This window comes from Ranitomeya variabilis, chromosome 1, assembly GCF_051348905.1.
Source record: "Ranitomeya variabilis isolate aRanVar5 chromosome 1, aRanVar5.hap1, whole genome shotgun sequence".
Taxonomy (NCBI): Eukaryota; Metazoa; Chordata; class Amphibia; order Anura; family Dendrobatidae; genus Ranitomeya; species Ranitomeya variabilis.
Genome location: NC_135232.1, coordinates 272,467,074 through 272,486,355, shown reverse-complemented (window position 1 = coordinate 272,486,355; position 19,282 = coordinate 272,467,074). Strand labels below are relative to the sequence as shown.

Genomic DNA, 19,282 nt, shown 5'->3' with positions numbered 1-19,282 from the left:
TATTGCCGTTTAACCCCTTGGATGACATTCTCAATACTGTTGCAGGGTATATAAGACCAATGATCAGACTAGTGAAAATCCCATAGAACTTCACTATAGCAGTTTCCATTTCCAATCACATGTAGTGTATTGCCTTGATCATGAGAAATTTCTCATAATTTTTCATTTTTGCATTCCAATGTTTTGTGATGCACCTTTGGTTCCAAAATGGTCACTACACCATAGATGAATTTCTTGGAGTGTCTAGTTTTGGGTAATCGGGTCACTTTAGGGGGTTATCTGCTATGCAGGCACCTTAGGGACTTTGCAAGTGGCGCCCACAAACTTTTCCAGCCAAATTTGCATTCCAAAAGCCGAATAGGATTTGAGGCTAAAGCAACATGTTATTTGAAAGAGTAATTTATAATATTTTTCATTCCATTTTGCAGTAAAGCACCTGAGGGGGTAAACTTCCTGAATACACTTTGGGGTGCTGCATGAGGTTCCTTTTTAAAAATTATAATCGCTTTTTCTCCATCGCCACATTGGGGGACACATGTCCATAGGTGTTATGCTGCTGCCACTAGGAGGCTGACACTAAGTAGATACAATAAGAATAGCACCTCCTCTGCAGTATACACCCACCCACTGGCTCCAGCCGACCCAGTTCAAGCTTAGTGTTAGAAGCAGGCACATGTGCTCTGACTTTCAGACCACAGCTATGACTTTTCTTTTTTCCGTTTTTTCTTTATTTTAGATCTTTTTCGTTAGATTACAGGGGGGCGACAGATCCCTTAAGGGCACCGTTTTCTCCCCAAACCTACAACAGGCGGGAACGCAGAGTGTCGCCTCCACGAAACACTCCTGCATCGTTTTTTGTTATGGGCATGCCTGCGATGTTCCACAGGGCTACAGATCCCTTCAGGGTACCGTTCTCCCCACACCAGCAACAGATGGGAATGTGGAGTGTCGCCTCCACGTACCCTCCTCTGCACCCAGGCTCATCCCGCCCTTTTTCCCTGCGCCGGACCAACAGTCCTGACCAGGACTAACAGCCCCTGACCCATCCTCGGGGAGTTAACCCCTTGGATGTCCAGAGGCATTTACCGTGTCCATGCGGCCCCTTCCCCATCGCCCCCGAAGAACAGTTGCAATGGCAGGAAGGCAGATGGTCCTTCTCCCCTCCTCTGAACTCGGAGTGGTAGATGGAAGGCTCCTCACCGTCCACGCTGAAGGCCATTCACCCGCGGCGGCTGCATTGTGGGACACGCACCCTTGGTAAGAGGATCAAGCGGCGGTGGGCTCCGGCAGCAGGGTTTTCAGTGTTCCCCTGTGGCGTCTTCCCGGGTGACCTTACCAGGTAACGCTCCGGCAGGCAGAAGAAATTTAGGCCCCGAGGCTCCTCCCACCAGATGACGTCACGGCGGTTCCCCCCCCCCCCCCGAACTGGCGCTTCTCGCTCGCTGCGAGACTTCTGCACGTCACCTCTGCAACTCTTGGGGGGCCATCTTTATCCACCTGGCCAGCTTTTCTCACATGCTGGTGCGGCGCTGAGCAGATCCCTGCCGTGCTTTAAAGGGAGGGCACAACAGCAGCACTCATGGGTCACAGGACCTGGGTAAGAGCTCTGACCCTGCCCACATTGGCTCTCCCTGCAGTCTCTCTGAGCTACACTCACTATTGGAGGATATTAGCAGAATAAGGAGTCGGGGCATACTGTGGTACATTGTCACGCCTTAAAACATCCAAAAAGGTAAGAAGGTACATATGGTGTATTTCACCTCATGTACTACCTGCCAGACTTCGTTACATAGTACCCTACTCTGGAAGGACTGTGATCCTGAATGCACTCAGGAGCCCTCTGCCGCTACAGAATCCAGTGTATCTAGCCCCCCGAGTGGTATTCGTCTCTGTCGCGGTCCATGGCGTCACTGGCAAAAGCGATACAGTCCGTTCATGATCCCTCCTCTATTGGCCGGCGCCTTCACGGGAACACTCGGTCAGCAGGGGCCAGTCTCAGATGAAAAATCTACAGGTATCTAGGAAACGAGGCCATAGCTCTCCGTCACCCGGACCTTCTCGTGCCTCAGGCTCCGTCTCCCGCTCCCCCTTGCCCAGGGCTGGCAGTGTTCACGCTTATACGTCTGAATTTGACATGCCCCTTGACCTAGACTCCCCTGGTACACAGGCGACTGTGGACAGTCTCATTGAAGTCATTAACCATACGCTAAAGGTTGACGAGGACCCTAGTCCTGCCCCGGATCACACAGTGTCCTTTTAAAAGGACAAAACACCCTCATAAGGTTTTCTCCAGCCACCCAGAGTTCCAGGACATAGTTCGCCGGAACAGAGAGCGACCGAACAAACGCTTCGCAGGTCAGAAGCCTATAGAAGCTAGATACCCATTTTTCCCTGATTTACAGATGGAATGGGCAGTATTCCCTCCAGTTGATCCGCTTGTCTCCCACTTGGTCTTGAAGACCCTTCTGTCCTTACCAGATGGTTCATCAATTAAAGACCTCACGGACCGGACGATAGAGAACCTGGCCCGTTCGGTTTTCGAGGCTTCGGCCTCGGCACTCTTCCCCTCTTTTGCTGTGGCGTCGGTACATAAAGCTATGGTCTCTTGGGCTGATACCCTGAGCAGGACCATACAGGACAGTGACCTTCCTCCGGAAGCAGCAGGACTAGCCAATCTGGTCTCCTTGGCTGGGGAATATTTGTTGCACGCGGCCCTAGACTCTGCTCTCTGTTCTGCACTTGCAGCCGCAACTGCCATCACCATCTAACGGGCACTGTGGCTCAGGGAATGGCGAGTGGACTCTGCGTCCAAAAAATCCTTGACATCTCTGCCCTACCAGAGCGGGCGTTTATTTGGCGAGAAGCTGGATCAGCTGCTCATTTATTGAGTAGACGACCTGGCTGACTGGGTGGAGGAAAAAACTGCCGAAAGAAAGTACTAAGCTGACAAGTCCTCTAGTTTAGAGGAGTAGCATCAGCATCTTTTAACTGCAAGGTAATAGGAGGTCTTGAGTTAAACTGTCACCCCTGATCCTTAAATTAGAAGAAGGATCATTGACTTGTTTGATTCACCATACTGAGAAGTCTTTCTTTTTTTTAAATAAAATGTTTATTAAAATTTTCCAAAATTAAGAACATTAGACAAATGTACACAAGCCCTAACCCTCCCCCCACCCTCAACATAATGCTCCAACAGAGACCTCAAACAGGCGTATCCCGCAATCTTACTACCTCCCAAAGTGAGACCCACCAGCAGAAATCTCTCAATATTGCATATCTTGCACTGCAAGCAAAACAGACCACTTCTCAGCATAAAGGCCCCGTCTCACATAGTGAGATCGCTGCTGAGTCACTAGTTTTGTGACGCAACAGCGACCTCAGTAGCGATCTCGCTATGTGTGACACGTACCAGCGACCAGGCCCCTGCTGTGAGATCGCTGGTCGTGTCTGAATGGCCTGGACCTTTTTTTGGTCGTTGAGGTCCCGCTGACATCGCTGAATCGGTGTGTGTGACACGGATTCAGCGATGTCTTCACTGGTAACCAGGGTAAACATCGGGTTACTAAGCGCAGGGCCGCGCTTAGTAACCCGATGTTTACCCTGGTTACCAGCGTAAAAGTAAAAAAAAACAAACACTACATACTTACATTCCGGTGTCTGTCCCCCGGCGTTCTGCTTCTCTGCACTGTGAGCGCCGGCCAGCCAGAAAACACAGCACAGCGGTGACGTCACCGCTCTGCTTTCCGGCAGCTGTGCTTACACAGTGCAGAGAAGCAGAACGCCGGGGGACAGACACCGGAATGTAAGTATGTAGTGTTTGTTTTTTTTTACTTTTACGCTGGTAACCAGGGTAAACATCGGGTTACTAAGCGCGGCCCTGCGCTTAGTAACCCGATGTTTACCCTGGTTACCCGGGGACCTCGGCATCGTTGGTCGCTGGAGAGCTGTCTGTGTGACAGCTCTACAGCGACTAAACAGCGACGCTGCAGCGATCAGCATCATTGTCTGTATCGCTTCAGCGTCGCTGTGTGTGATGGGGCCTTAAGACACTGCAAAAGATAAAGCTAACTGGCTTTGCCAGAATTCCTGTCAAACGAGTTTCCTCCCTAGACCTAAATTTACCACTATATTAAAGTTTGGTGTCACGATGAAAAAATAAATAAATTGCAGAATCACTGGTATTGGAAGAAATCTAAAGTGACATTTGACAAATGGGGCTCTGTAAGTAAGGTAAAAAAGTCAAAACTAGCTCCAGTGGCACATCAAATGTGCAGATTAATGTAATTCATTAATTACCTTCAAATTTAATTTAAAAAAAATTACACAATGCCAGTAGCATTTATATTTTTGTATCTTGTTTTCTATCAATTTCTCTCTTCTTCCTCTTCTGAAGCACTAGGAAGCCCAAAAGAGGCAGAAAATGCCCTGCCCATACAAGTGGACTATGATGCTTATGATTCAACGGTGTTTCGATTGCCTGGTCCATCTAGAGCACAGCGCGCTACAACCTTCAGGTGAATAATAGGAAACTGTCAAAAATTCAAGTTATAGAGAATTGTCACTAAAACTATGAATTACTTCTAATTAACATTGCAAATTGCCTCTTCAGAGAGGAAGAAGACTTGAACTCTAGCGCCACCTATTGGAAATGGCAATCCTAAAAGTTAATATCAATCCCTTAGGCTACTTTCACACTAGCGTCGTTTGGAATACGTCGCAATGCGCCGCTGTGGCAAAAAAACGCATCCTGCAAAGTTGCCCGCAGGATGCGTTTTTTTGCTCATATACTTACATTAGCGGCGCATTGCGACGTATGTCCATACGTTGCAAGCGTCGCACACTGGAAGCATCGGCACAAAAAACGTTACATGTAACGTTTTTTCGTGCGTCGGGACCACCATTTCCGACCGCGCATGCGCAGCCGGAACTCCGCCCCCTCCTCCCCGGACTTCACAATGGTCAGCGGAAGCGTTGTAAAACTGCTTCTGCTGCCCACGTCGGGCATTACACTGTGTTCCAAATTATTATGCAAATTGGATTTAAGTGTCATAAAGATTTAATTGTTTTGTTTTTCAAATAAACTCGTGGATGGTATTGTATCTCAGGGTTCAATGAATCACTGAAATCAATCTTAAACACATGTGATAATTAGTTTTCCAGGTGATTCTAATTAAAGGAAAACTAATCAAAAATGATGTTCCACATTATTATGCAGGTCACAGGTTTCAAGCAATATGGGAAATAAAAAGGATCTCTCTGCTGCTGAAAAGCGTTAAATAGTGCAATGCCTTGGACAAGGTATGAAAAAATTAGATATTTCACGAAAACTTCAGAGTGATCATCTAACTCTGATGAGATTTGTGACTGAAACAGAGCACAGACAGAGTTCATGCAAATAAAGGCATAATGAGGAAGTTTTCTGCCAGACAAATTCATTGGATTAAGAGACCAGCTGCCAAAATACCATTACAAAGCAGCAAACAGTTATTTGAAGCTGCTGGTGCCTCTGGAGTCCCTCGAACCTCAAGGTGTAGGATCCTTCAAAGGCTTGCTGTGGTGCATAAACCTACTATTTGGCCACTCCTAAACAGTGTTCACAAGCAGAAACGGTCGCAGTGGGCCCAGACATACATGAAGACTAATTTTCAAACAGTCTTGTTTACTGATGAGTGTCGAGCAACCCTGGCCGGCCAGATGGATGGAGTAGTGGATGGTTGGTGGATGGCCACCATGTCCCAACAAGACTGCAACGTCAGCAAGGAGGTGGAGGAGTCATGTTTTGGGCTGGAATCATGGGGAACCAGCTGGTAGAGCCCTTTAAGGTTCCTGAAGGTGTGAAAATGACCTCAGCAAAGTAAATAGAGTTTCTGACTGATAACTTTCTTTCATGGTCTAAAAAGCAGAAATGTGCCTTCAGGAACAAAATCATCTTCATGCATGACAATGAGTACCTCTGAGTAATTGGCTGCTATGGGCATAAAAGGAGATAATCTCATGGTGTGGCCACCATCTTCCCCTGACCTCAACCCTATAGAGCAGTGTTCCCCAACTCCAGTCCTCAAGGCCCACCAACAGATCATGTTTTCAGGATTTCCTTTGTATTGCACAGGTGATGCAATTATCACCTGGGCAAGACTAAGGAAATCCTGAAAACATGACCTGTTGGTGGGCCTTGAGGACTGGAGTTGGGGACCCCTGCTATAGAGAACCTTTGGAGTATCATCAAACAAAAGATCTATGAGGGTGGGAGGCAGTTCACATCAAAACAGCAGCTCTGGGAGGCTATTCTGACTTCATGCAAAGAAATACAAGCAGAAACTCTCCAAAAACTCACAAGTTCAATGGATGCAAGAATTGTGAAGGTGACATCAAAGAAGGGTTCCTATGTTAACATGTAACTTGGCCTGTTAGGATGTTTTGGAGTTAAATAGCTTTTTTGTTCAGTGAATGTGACCTCCTAATGCTGCAAATTCCACAAATGAGCATTTTCAGTTCTTTAAAAGCATATCAAATGTTTAGAAATACTACTGTGCCTAATAATTTGGAACAGTGCTTTTTGAGTTTTTATTCATTTTGGAGATTATACTGTTATCATTGGGAGGTTTCTTCAATAAATTCGATGTATACTCTAACGGGTGATGACTTTTATTAGACTGACTGTCATTTACACTGACCATTTAGGAAAATCCGATAAAAATGTCATTTGCATAATAATTTGGAACATAGTGTATTTTCACAACGGGCGTCGGCACGTCGGGCCGACGCATAGCGACGTCCCCATGCCGACGCTAGTGTGAAAGTAGCCTAAACGAGTCTTTCCTCATGACTTGGGATAAAGGCCAAACCAGATTCTCTGTTTACAGATGTGACATGCCTGGGTAAAGAGACTTATAGGCCATCACACTGGCATTTCAGGCTTGTTACTCTCCACAAGCAGAGACGATACCTTTTAGACCAGTATTTCCCAAACTCCAGTCCTCACGGACCCCACGGGTCATGTTTTCAGGATTTCCATAGTGTTGCACAGGTGAGACAATTCCTGATGCCTTGATGATATTTCCACTACTTTGCAATACTAAGGAAATCCTGAAAACATGACCCGTGGGGTCCGTGAGGACTGGAGTTTGGGAAACACTGCTTTGGACCCTACTAATAAGCATCAATTTATTTATTGGAACTTAAACCCCTTCCCAAAATCTATTGCACATGTGCAGCATATGTCTGCAGTATGACCGCACCATGCCTTTGCACTTGGCTTACATTATATGTTGGAGGTGTTTCCTGATGCATACTGTTACATTGCCATAGGTGACCATTTACCAGACGGAGGTAAAAAGTGTCTTTTCTGCCACCATCTGGCTGGTATATGACTGCGTACCGTTTAACTGTATAAGAACGCGCAGTAGACTGCATATTTCTAATCGGAGGACTTTTGAAAAGAAACAAATATCACGCGGTATACATTTCTGTACAATGAGTTCCAATGGTGGTGGATACCTTGGCATTCTGGTAGTGGTCACCATCAGGCACATACCTCCGGAGTGTGTGTCCAAATGCATTCCTTAAAGGGAATCTGTCAGTAGGTTTTTGCTGTGTATTTGGAGGACAACATAAGGTAGCCACTGAGAAACTAAATTCATTTGTCACTTTTATTGGCTGTGTTTATACAGTACAATGAAGGTTGTATTGTTGAGGGAGGATTTAAAGTGATCCTTCACAGTTAACCCAGTGATTTCCAAATTAATATATAAGGTGTTGCCGGCAACTGAAAATGACCAGACGGAGACGTGTGTCTCTGTATGGGGGATCGAGCAGATCTCTGGCCCCCGTTTATTCTGCATGACTTTATCACAGTCATAGAAATTACACTTCAACCAATCAGCATAAGAACACGCTCACGGTTCTTAGCCTATAAGAATACAGGAACAATCTGTGCGTCAAAGTTTTGTAGAACAATACACCCTCAGTCTCATGTTCTACCGAGGTTGCAACAATCAAGGTCTCATCAAAATCTCATAACAGCTGTAACCTTTAGCCTACTAACAAAATTTATATCAAAACAACAAAATGGAGTCGAAAAGCACAAAATGGAGATTCTTTCTTAATTTCTTCCTTCACATTCCCCCCTAGATAAATTTTGTTAATTAATGTCCAGCATCAGAGGTACTATCCCAAGCTCTAAGCTCGAGGGGTACTGGTCTTCACATGACTGGTGCCATGTTACCAGCCATGGCTGTTGCGGCGTACCCGTCCCCCCTGTATACTAGAATTTACGAATAACAATTGTTGATAACAGTAGTGGGGATCTTTTGAAGACAGCCATGCGCTTGGCTTCAACATCTTCATCAGATAACTTTGTGAAATCGGTGTAGAGAAGAGCAGAGATAGCAACGCTTTTGGTTTCATCACTAGTTATCCTAGTGCAGAATTTCCTAATACACACAGAAATACACCAAAAAAACAAGTTTTAGTATTACATACATGACAAAGATAAAGGTGAATACTGGCAGCCATTTTAAATACAGTTATATCTGCAAGCATAGGAAAAACTTATTGTTTCACAGTATGAGAGTATAGCAGTACAAAAAGGTATAAAGATATATATTTTCATCTTGACAATCCCCCCTAAATCCTAAGTTTTTCCCCTAAAGAAAGATCCTTCGAGACTGTCCATGTGATGGGAAAAGGGGAGGTGGATTTCTTCATCCAGACACCTCAGAAACTCTCCCCTAGCGAGAGGCCCCCAGGCAGCTGAACCCTTCACTAACCTCACATGGAGTTCTCCCACTGTCCCTAAACTAAATCTCTTAACATCATTTGAGAATGATGGTTATGTTGGTTTATGAATGGTTTATGAATGGTTTTGTTTACTCTCTTGAGGGGGACATACTTAGGGATCTCCCCTGGATCCGTACCATCGTACTCTGGTGGGTCTACTTCTTAATTGAGGAAGGTGCCAGTCGGGATTGCTTTCACTAACTACCTAGGCCTGCCCAGGTGTACTTATACGTCCATCATATTATCATTGTTTGTTTGTAAAATGAGAGAGGTTGGTTCTCAGGGTCAGCCAATTGTTTTTGCATAGCTAGTCAGAGGGCCTCCAGGGATAATACTCCTGTATCTGTCTTACCCTACCTGATGTGGTTGGTTCTCTGGTGGTGGGGGCGACATGACATGCTGGTCTACAGCTCCTTCCCAAAAGGATTACTGTCAGCCTACTCCCAAAAGTTAGTGTCTCCAGTATCCACCAACCACAATCCTGTGTCAGCTTATGTCACTGCATGTGATCTTGTCTGGACAGGATTCAGTGTAATTCTCTTAGGTCGGGTTGCAGCACGGGTCATACAAGTGTTAGGGCCCAAATCCTCAACTATACCCTAAAAGGCATCACAGCTATAATTGACAAATCTTTGTTCACTGTAATATATATATATTTGATCCATTCAACATTTTTTATTAATCTGCACCTGTGGGATTATAGAAGCAAAGCCGGCATAAATCTGGTTCTGGGCTTTAAACTGGTCAGGCACCCCCCTTGGCACCCCAATAGCATCAATATATACTAGTGGATCTTCTTCACAACTCATGTGGAGCTGATCGAGACTTCTCCTCTTTCTGGTAGGTTCATCAGGTATCTTTGGATCCCAAAAATAAAATCTTGAACTGCATGGCTAGTTTAACAAGGGTGCATTGACCTATCCAGGCATTAGGCAACCTAGGACGGAGCTTACCATCTCCACATAACCAATAAATGTCGTACATATATTCTGTATGTTTGGTTAGCAAATCAGTATCTAGAGAACTGCTCCCTTTGTAGAAACCTGTCTCGAAGATCCCTACTAGTGTACCTGTGGTGTCGTGGGAATTATAGCAGGTGTAATTGTCAGCTAATACGGTTACTTCTCCTGGGACCTTTAGTTTAGGTTCCTCATAAATTAGTGGGACATAATCTGGGCAATCAGTGGACTTCAAACCTTTCAACAAGTTCATGACACAGGCAGTGGTGTTGTCATCAGGAAAAAGCAATGCATGTGTGTAGAGATGTGTATTCGCAGCAGAACAAGCAATAGTCTTAGTTACTCACCGGTTAACGGTGTTTTTCGGAGTCCATGACAGCACTATGGAGAGAGGGGATCCGCCCTTCAGGAACAGGAAACCTACAGATACATAAGGGCGGCACCTCTCCCACGCATCAGTTGGTTTACAGAGCACAAGAGGACCACCAAGGTTAATAGCATACATAATAAACAATGATACAAATAACTAACTATTCACTACCCGTGAATTATATAAATAAAGGAAGAGGTGTACACCCAGAACTTAAGAAGATGGGAGGGTATGTACAGGTGCTGTCATGGACTCCGAAAAACACCGTTAACCGGTGAGTAACTAAGACTTTATCGGTCGTCCATGACAGCACTACGGAGAGAATTACAGAGAGTAACTAACTAGGGAGGGACTACAACTTGCAGCACCCTTACACCAAACGAAAGGTCAGAAGAGGCACCCAAGTTCAATCTATAATGGTTATAGAATGTGTGTGGAGAAGACCAAGTAGCAGCCTTACAAATTTGGTCGATCGACACCTCCAATCTTTCCGCCCACGAAGCCGCCATAGCTCTAGTGGAATGCGCTTTCAGACCTTCAGGCGCCGGCTTGCCCTTTGAGATGTATGCCAGCGAGATAGCCTCCCTGATCCATCTAGCTAAAGTAGATTTTGATGCCCTGTGACCCTTCCTACTACCCTGATAGGACACGAATAGGGCGTTATCTATCTTCCAGGGATCAGTTACTGCCAGATATTCCAGGATACATCTTTTTACATCTAAAGTGTGTAGCTTCCTTTCCTTATCGTTAGTAGGATTGGGAAGGAAGGATGGAAGAACTATTTCCTGTGTTCTGTGGAACCTGGACACTACTTTAGGAAGATATGCTGGATCAGGGGATAGTATCACTCTATCATCCCTAAGCTGCATGTAAGGGGGAACCCTGGATAATGCTTGGATGTCGCCTATCCTACGCGCCGATGTTAGGGCCACCAGGAAGGCTACTTTAAGTGATACATTTTTAATAGAGGCTGATGCAATTGGCTCAAATGGGGCCTCTGTCATGGCTGAGAGGACTAGGTTCAGGTCCCATGGCATGACCCTATTCTTCACCATTGGCCTGGACCGTTTTGTCGCTCTGATGAATCTGCTGACCCAGTGATTCTCAGCAATGTTGCAGCCAAAGAGGGCCCCTAAGGCTGATACCTGCACTTTAAGTGTATTTGGGGATAACCCCATATCTAACCCTTTCTGTAAGAATTCTAAAATCTGGTCTATTGGTATTGACTGACCAGCTATTACCCCCGAGTTTTGAAGGAACCTCTTCCAGATCCTAACATAAATCTTTGTGGTGATTATTTTTCTGCTCTTCAGTAGAGTGTTAATGAGGCCCGGAGAGAACCCCCTATCCTTTAACAGCGCCCGCTCAAAATCCACGCCGTCAGATGAAGGCCAACCGCCCGAGGATGGTAGACTGGGCCCTGGGACAGGAGATCCGGGATGTCTGGCAAGACCCATGGGTCGGATATCGACATAGCCCTCAGGCATGGAAACCACGTCCTTCTGGGCCAGAAGGGGGCAATTATTATCACTGTGGCTTTGTCCTTCCTGATTTTCCTCACCACCAGAGGAAGTAGAGACAGGGGAGGAAAGGCGTAGGCTAGCCTGAAGTTCCAGTCTATGAGGAGGGCGTCTACTGACAGAGGATTTTCTCTGGGGTTGAGAGAGCAGAATTGTGCCACTTTCCTGTTTTCTTTTGTGGCAAACAGGTCTATTTCTGGTTGACCCCATCTTTCCACGATGAGGTTGAAGATGGAGTCGTTCAGGGACCACTCCCCCTGCCTCAATGTGTTGCGGCTTAAGAAATCCGCTGTAGTGTTTTCTGCCCCTCTTATGTGAAGAGCCGTCAATGAGAGAAGATGTTGCTCTGCTAGATGGAATAGACGATCTGCTACGCACATTAGGGATTTGGAACGAGTCCCGCCTTGGTGATTTATGTATGCCACGGCGACCCGATTGTCCGAGAATACCCGCACGTGGTGGCCCTGTAGATAGACAAGGAGTGATTTAACTGCCTGTTCCACAGCCGTTAACTCCTTTAGGTTGGAAGACATTTCTATCTGATCCTGATCCCAAAGCCCCTGGATCAATGTATCCCCCATGTGAGCCCCCCATCCAGAAGGGCTAGCGTCCGAGGTGACTATACGAGTTACATTATATTCCCAGGGGACCCCTGTGGACAGGTTCTCTTGGACTAGCCACCATCCGAGGGATATAATAGCGTCTTGGGATAGGGTCATCAGGCTCTCCAGACATCCCCCCAACCTTTTTTGTTGTAACAGCACCTCGCCCTGAAGTATCCTCGTATGATACTGGGCCCATCGGACCGCTGGAATACAGGACGAGAGAGAGCCCAACAGAGACATGGCTCTTCTAAGGGACATGGTGGGGTTTTTAGAGGCATTCAGCACCTGAAGGTGCAGGCGATCAATTTTCTCTTGAGGCAAACGGCATTCCTGAACCTGGGAATCCAGGGTCAGGCCTAAAAATCGCTGCACCGTCATGGGCTGTAAGCGTGATTTTTTGACATTTAGCATCCACCCCAGACGCTCCAGAGCAGACATCACTTTATGTAACTGTTCCAGACAGTGATCCGCCGTTTTACCTACGATAAGGAGATCGTCCAGGTAGGGGATTATTAGAATGTTGGACTCATGCAAGTGAGCCATAACCTCCGCCATAACTTTGGTAAACACTCGAGGGGCGACCGATATACCAAAGGGGAGGGCCCTATACTGGAAGTGTCTGATTACCCCATCCAACCTTACCGCCACCCTCAGGTATCGTTGGTGACCTGCATAAATGGGGATATGGTAATAGGCGTCCTTCAAATCCAATACTACCATAAAGCAGTTTTTAAACAGCAGCTTTATTGCGGTGTTAATAGTTTCCATCTTAAATGATTGGACGGTCAGGAAATTATTAAGAGCCCTAAGGTTAATAATTGTTCTGAAGGAGCCATCAGGTTTACTTATTAGAAATAGAGGAGAGTAGAATCCTCTACCCTGTTCTCCTTCCGGAACCTCTGACAGGACATTCTTACTGAGCAGGTCGTGAACTTCTGCTTCCAGGGCCGCCTGTTCTGCTGGAGAGGACCTGAGTGGGGTAACTCTGAAGAAGTTCTGAGGGATGGAGGAGAACTCTAGCCGCAGACCCGTAGCTATTAACCCCACAATCCAATCACTACTGGAGATTTTGGACCAGGCCGGGTAGAAGGCAGATAGTCTACCTCCCACCGGGGCGACTAGTCATTGGGGTGGTTTTTTGACCTCACGGGATGGCTCCTGACGTCCTCCACCTCCAAACATAAATCCAGTACCTTTCTTCTTTTTCTCATCCCATCTGCTCTGGTCTCTGGCTGGTCTCCTCCGAAAGAATCTTTTCCCTGTGAAGGGACGCCTGTAAGAGGTAGCTGGTAGATTGGGAAACTTTTTCTTCTCGTCTCCAGCTTTCTCCAGCAGTTCGTCTAGGACTGGACCAAACAGGTATTCCCCTTCGCATGGGATAGAGCACAGACGGGATCTGGATTGAAGGTCACCTAGCCAACATTTCAGCCATAGGGCCCTGCGTGCTGCGTTTGATAGTCCGGCCGCCCTAGCCGCCATTCTTGCCGAATCCGCAGATGCGTCCGCGAGAAAGGCAGCGGCATTCTGAATTGTTGGCAGGAATTTCAACATAGAGTCTCTGGAAACACCGCCTTCTAACTTAGACCCTAGCTGATCCAGCCAGACCATCATCGATCTGGCTGCACATGTCGCCGCTACAGCAGGTCTCAGGGCACCCGCCGACATCTCCCATGTCCCTTTAAGGAATGAGTCAGCCTTCTTATCGAGAGGGTCCTTTAGGGAAGCCATGTCGTCGAAGGGGATAGATGATTTTTTAGACGCCTTAGACACCGCTGCGTCCAATTTCGGCGCCTTATCCCATGTATTCACCATGGGGTCCTCAAAGGGATATCTGCGTTTAAAGGCAGGTGGAAAAGAGCCTTTCTTCTCCGGTTTTTTCCATTCCCTTTTGATGAGGTTCTGGACCTTGTCATTGAGCGGAAAAGACCTACGTTTTTTAGGGTCTAGACCGCCAAACATTAGGTCCTGTGTAGAGAGTTCTGGCCTTTCATCAGCCACCCCCATGGTGAATCTAACTGACTTAATAAGTTTGTCCATTTGGTCCAATGGGAAACAGAACCGGTTAGACTCCTCTTCCGAAGAGGACGCTGAGGAGACAGAGGCGTCTGACTCATTCTCCCTACTAGGGCCAGCGGACAACTCCGACTCTGAGGCGCTAGGCTCCCTTCTTCTTTTTGAAGACTCCCCCCGGGACAGGGATTTCAGGGAATCTTTCACCTCCTTCCTGATAATCTCCCTAAGGCTTGATGTGAAATCAGGAGACTCTTCCGCCACCTATGGGAGCGGAGAAAAAGGCTATGTAATTTATCTGGCGCTACCGCTATCAGTGTTCCCATCAATTTATTTCCTACCGTCTGCCGTACACACGACTGACAAAGTCTCTTAGGGTAGGCGTCTGGCAAAGGGCAAGCGCATAGCGCGCACTCCTTGTTTTTTGATTTACCAGCGCTTTTTTTTCCCCTACGGAAATAAACATAGGAAAAGACTGCATCAGGGTACATTCACGAAGATCTCTTACCCAGGCAGTAGCGGTAGGTACCGGATTACTGGGGGGTCGGTCCAGATCCTTCTGCTTAGATCTGCGACTGGTCTGGTTACTGCGTCCGCGGGTCTTCAGCTGGGGGTTCGCATGGGACTTCTCCGAGGATCCATCCTGCTCCTGCTCCAGCAGACCGACGGCAGCTTCCGGCTCATCCATAGCTGCAGATGGGCTCACAAGCAGTGCTGCAGCATTCTGTTTGGCTATAAATAGCCCTTCCCCCGGATCCGGAATCAGTGCAGGTGTGTGGCCAAATCCACCCCCCCCGACTTGCAGGTGACTGCTCCACCCCCCCCTGCCCCCGCCGCATGCAGGACAGCGGCGTTTTTAGAAAAAAACCGGCCGGCGTTTGACTTCCGGTTTTGGCCCCGCCCCCTGCGCGGCACTTCCGGTTTCGGGCAGAACGCTCAGAAACGTGCCCGGAAGCCGGGGAACGGTGCCGCCGGACCATCCAGCCGCCCCCCCGCTACGCCACCGCCGCTTCCACGGCCGCAGCCCAGCGGTGACCGCGGCAGAGGCCAGCGTCCGACCCCCAGCTCCGGTCCCGAATCAAAAGGAGCACACAGGACGCCGCGCTGCACCGCACCGACGGGGATCAGAGTGGGGAAGACCGAGGCCCAGGGGGGGGAGAGCGGACCCCGGGGGGGGACATACTCACCTGCTGACCACTGGGGATGGACCTCCTCCGGACGTCGCTCCACACTGCACCGCTCACTGTCGTGGAGCCCTACCCGGACCCACCGTGGCGCTTCCAGGGACCCGCACTGCCCGAGGTAGGAGACCCCCTCGCTACCTGGGTCGGACAGCCGGCCTGGGTATTGATAGGAGAAACGAAGTCGTATCTGCAGGGAATCCTGTCCTCCAGGAACAGGAAACCAACTGATGCGTGGGAGAGGTGCCGCCCTTATGTATCTGTAGGTTTCCTGTTCCTGAAGGGCGGATCCCCTCTCTCCGTAGTGCTGTCATGGACGACCGATAAACATCCTACAGAGATATTCTGGACTCTTACATTGTATGTCACCCATTCTAACCATAGGTTTTTCCTTGGGGCTGTTTGTATTTCTATGGAGAAAACCTCTTGCCAACTGAGACCTGGAATGGGGATCACTTCATTAACTACATTTTGCAAACGCTCACCTGGGCTTGTTTTAGGTGTACTGGTAACAGGGGCTTTGGTTGGTCTGAAACTAATATCCTGGAGCTGTATATGGCCTAAATTCCCATGGTATCCACTACTAAATACATAATTATAATGCCTTCCCAGTACAAATGTCTGCAGGTCAGCAGATTGGGGGCTTTCGAGATTTAGGAGGAGGGGGTGACAACTTTTACCCCATTTACAGCCCCTAAGTGGTTGCAGAAGGGCTGTTAGATGCATTCTCTCACGGAGACTCCTACCCGTCCCATCCTTGGGAACATGGCTTCACTAGGTTTATATCCCCAATTATCTCCTGTATTCCAGGCGGCATCTGTCCAATAATAACAATTATTGTTGTCATTTCTGGTAACACATATATAAAACTGGATGATTCCCTCTACCACCCGTCCAGTCTCGGGGCACTTGACTACATCACAGAAATCAAATCGCCAGATATTCGCCGGGGCTGTCAGGTTTACCCAGAGAATAGTGGGACCAAAATTCTTATTTTTACAATAGGGAACAAAGAGGTAGGGGCGAGGATAGCCCTCAGTTCCAGGATCAAAAACAACAGTCTCTTTTACAGTGTGAGGCATGGATCCAGGTGCTCTTTCCTTCAAATTTTACTGCAGTGGGGGTAACCAGGATCACCGTGTGAGGTCCTTCAAATCTCGGCTGGAGACAATCTCTGCGCACAAACTTTTTCACATACACCAGGTCTCCTGGCACAAAGGGATGGTGTCCAGGAACCTTGTCTGGGTCTGGAAGAGAACTGAAGACCGTTAAATGCACTTTGGCAAGGTGTCCATGTAAGGCCTGCACATAGCTAGTCAAGTCCTGGTACTTGAGCTGCAACTGTTGTGGAAAGAAACATTCAAGATTGGGGCTCCTGCCAAACAGATTCTCATACGGTGACAGTCCTGTCTTCCTGTTTGGGGTATATCTTACTGAAAACAAAGCTAGAGTAAGGCATTCTGTCCATGGTTTACCAGTCTCTGTCATTGCCTTCTGGATTTTAAGCTTAAGAGTTCCATTTAGTCTCTCCACTTTTCTACTACTCTGCGGATGGTATGGAGTATGCAATGCTTGACTTACCCCCAGTGCTGCCATTACCTCTGACATGATCTCTCCAGTAAAATGGGAACCCCGATTGCTTTCGATGACTTCAGGAACTCCATACCTGCATATGATCTCAGCCATCAGTTTCTTCACCGTTGTCTTAGCCGTAGCTTTGGCAACTGGGTAGGTTTCTGGCCAACCTGAAAATAAATCAATGCAGACCAACACATACTCATACGTCCCTACCCTGGGTAACTGAATATAATCAATCTGCAGTCTCTGGAATGGGTAAAGTGGCCGGGGAGTGTGTTTGGATGGGGTTTTCACTGTCCTACCCTGATTATGTGTGGCACATAGTGTTGAGCGATACCGTCCGATACTTGAAAGTATCGGTATCGGAAAGTATCGGCCGATACCGGCAAAGTATCGGATCCAATCCGATACCGATACCCGATACCAATACAAGTCAATGGGACTCAAGTATCGGACGGTATTCCTGATGGTTCCCAGGGTCTGAAGGAGAGGAAACTCTCCTTCAGACCCTGGGAACCATATTAATGTGTAAAATAAAGAATAAAAATAAAAAATATCGCTATACTCACCTGTCCGACGCAGCCTGGACCTCAGCGAGGGAACTGGCAGCGTTGTTTGTTTAAAATTCGCGCTTTTACTTGGTTACGTGAAGTCCCGGCTTGTGATTGGTCAGGGCGGCCATGTTGCCGGGACGCGGACCAATCACAGCAAGCCGTGACGAAATTACGTCACGGCTTGCTGTGATTGGTCCGCGTCCCGGCAACATGGCCGCCATTAACCAATCACAAGCCGTGACGTCACGGGAGGCTGGACACGCGCGCTTTTTAAAATGGGCGCGTGTCCAGCCTCCCGTGACGTCCCGGCTTGTGATTGGTTGCGCCGCGGTCAACCAATCACAAGCCGGGAGGCTTGTATAATACATCAGCTGAGAGGTGATACATGGGAATGTGAGACACATCCTGCAAATTCGACCAAACTTATTATGCAATAATTGATGTTTTGACAACATTGGCAGTTTCCCCTTGTTTGGTTTAGTTCATCCTCACTCATTTTGTGCGCCGCGGTCAACCAATCACAAGCCGGGAGGCTGGACACGCGCGCATTTTAAAATTTTAAAATGGGCGCGTGTCCAGCCTCCCGTGACGTCCCGGCTTGTGATTGGTTGCGCCGCGGTCAACCAATCACAAGCCGGGAGGCTGGACACGCGCGCATTTTAAAATTTTAAAATGGGCGCGTGTCCAGCCTCCCGTGACGTCCCGGCTTGTGATTGGTTGCGCCGCGGTCAACCAATCACAAGCCGGGAGGCTGGACACGCGCGCATTTTAAAATTTTAAAATGGGCGCGTGTCCAGCCTCCCGTGACGTCCCGGCTTGTGATTGGTTGCGCCGCGGTCAACCAATCACAAGCCGGGAGGCTGGACACGCGCGCATTTTAAAATTTTAAAATGCGCGCGTGTCCAGCCTCCCGGCTTGTGATTGGTTGATCGCGGTGCAACCAATCACAAGCCGGGACGTCACGGGAGGCTGGACACGCGCCCATTTTAAAATGTGCGCGTGTCCAGCCTCCCGTGACGTCACGGCTTGTGATTGGTTGCGTCTCCCATGTGACTGCGACGCAACCAATCACAAAGCCGGGACGTAATTTTAAAATCCTTAAGGACCTGAAATTACGTCACGGCTTGCTGTGATTGGTTGCGTCGCCCATGTGACTGCGACGCAACCAATCACAACGCCGGAACGTAATTTTAAAATCCTGAAGGACCTGAAATTACGTCACGGCTTGCTGTGATTGGTTGCGTCCCGGTCACATGGGCGGCACGCAACCAATCACAAGCCGGGACTCACGTAAAGGAAAGAAAAGCGCGAATTTTAAACAAAGAACGCTGCCGCTTCCCTCGGTAAGGTGCAGGCTGCGTCGGAGAGGTGAGTATAGCAATATTTTTTATTTTAATTCTCTCTTTTACACATTTTTACATTAATGTTGTTTCGATACCGATACCCGATATCACAAAAATATCGGATCTCGGTATCGGAATTCCGATACAGCAAGTATCGGCCGATACCCGATACTTGCAGTATCGGAATGCTCAACACTAGTGGCACATATCATGCAGCTCTGTACCTGGCTTTCTGTGCAGGTGGAAAACCCGGGGGCAATCCATTGTCTCTTTAGGGTGTCACACATGGCCGTCTTCGAGTGGTGCACATTCCCGTGCAGGACCTGTGCCATCATTGGGTACAGTACCTGTGGTAGGCAGACCTTTTCACCCCTCCCCCATAGT

General features: G+C 47.9%; 1 protein-coding gene and 1 long non-coding RNA gene across 12 annotated transcripts in view; one reads left to right on the top strand and one right to left on the bottom strand.

Annotated features, from left to right (window-relative positions):
* Nucleotides 1-19,282, top strand: part of DEPDC5 (DEP domain containing 5, GATOR1 subcomplex subunit) — a 171,723-nt gene that overhangs the window by 75,511 nt on the left and 76,930 nt on the right. For all 11 annotated transcript variants that reach the window (XR_013223698.1, XM_077294210.1, XM_077294177.1 and 8 more), the window contains exon 20: nucleotides 4,394-4,514. Coding sequence is in view for 10 of the 11 variants with exons in the window: in XM_077294210.1 (XP_077150325.1) it covers nucleotides 4,394-4,514 (121 nt within the window). In the remaining variant the exon portion in view is untranslated. The remainder of the gene's footprint in view (nucleotides 1-4,393; nucleotides 4,515-19,282) is intronic.
* LOC143815282 (uncharacterized) overlaps nucleotides 1-19,282 on the bottom strand; it is a 71,050-nt gene that overhangs the window by 35,567 nt on the left and 16,201 nt on the right. The window lies entirely within an intron of this gene.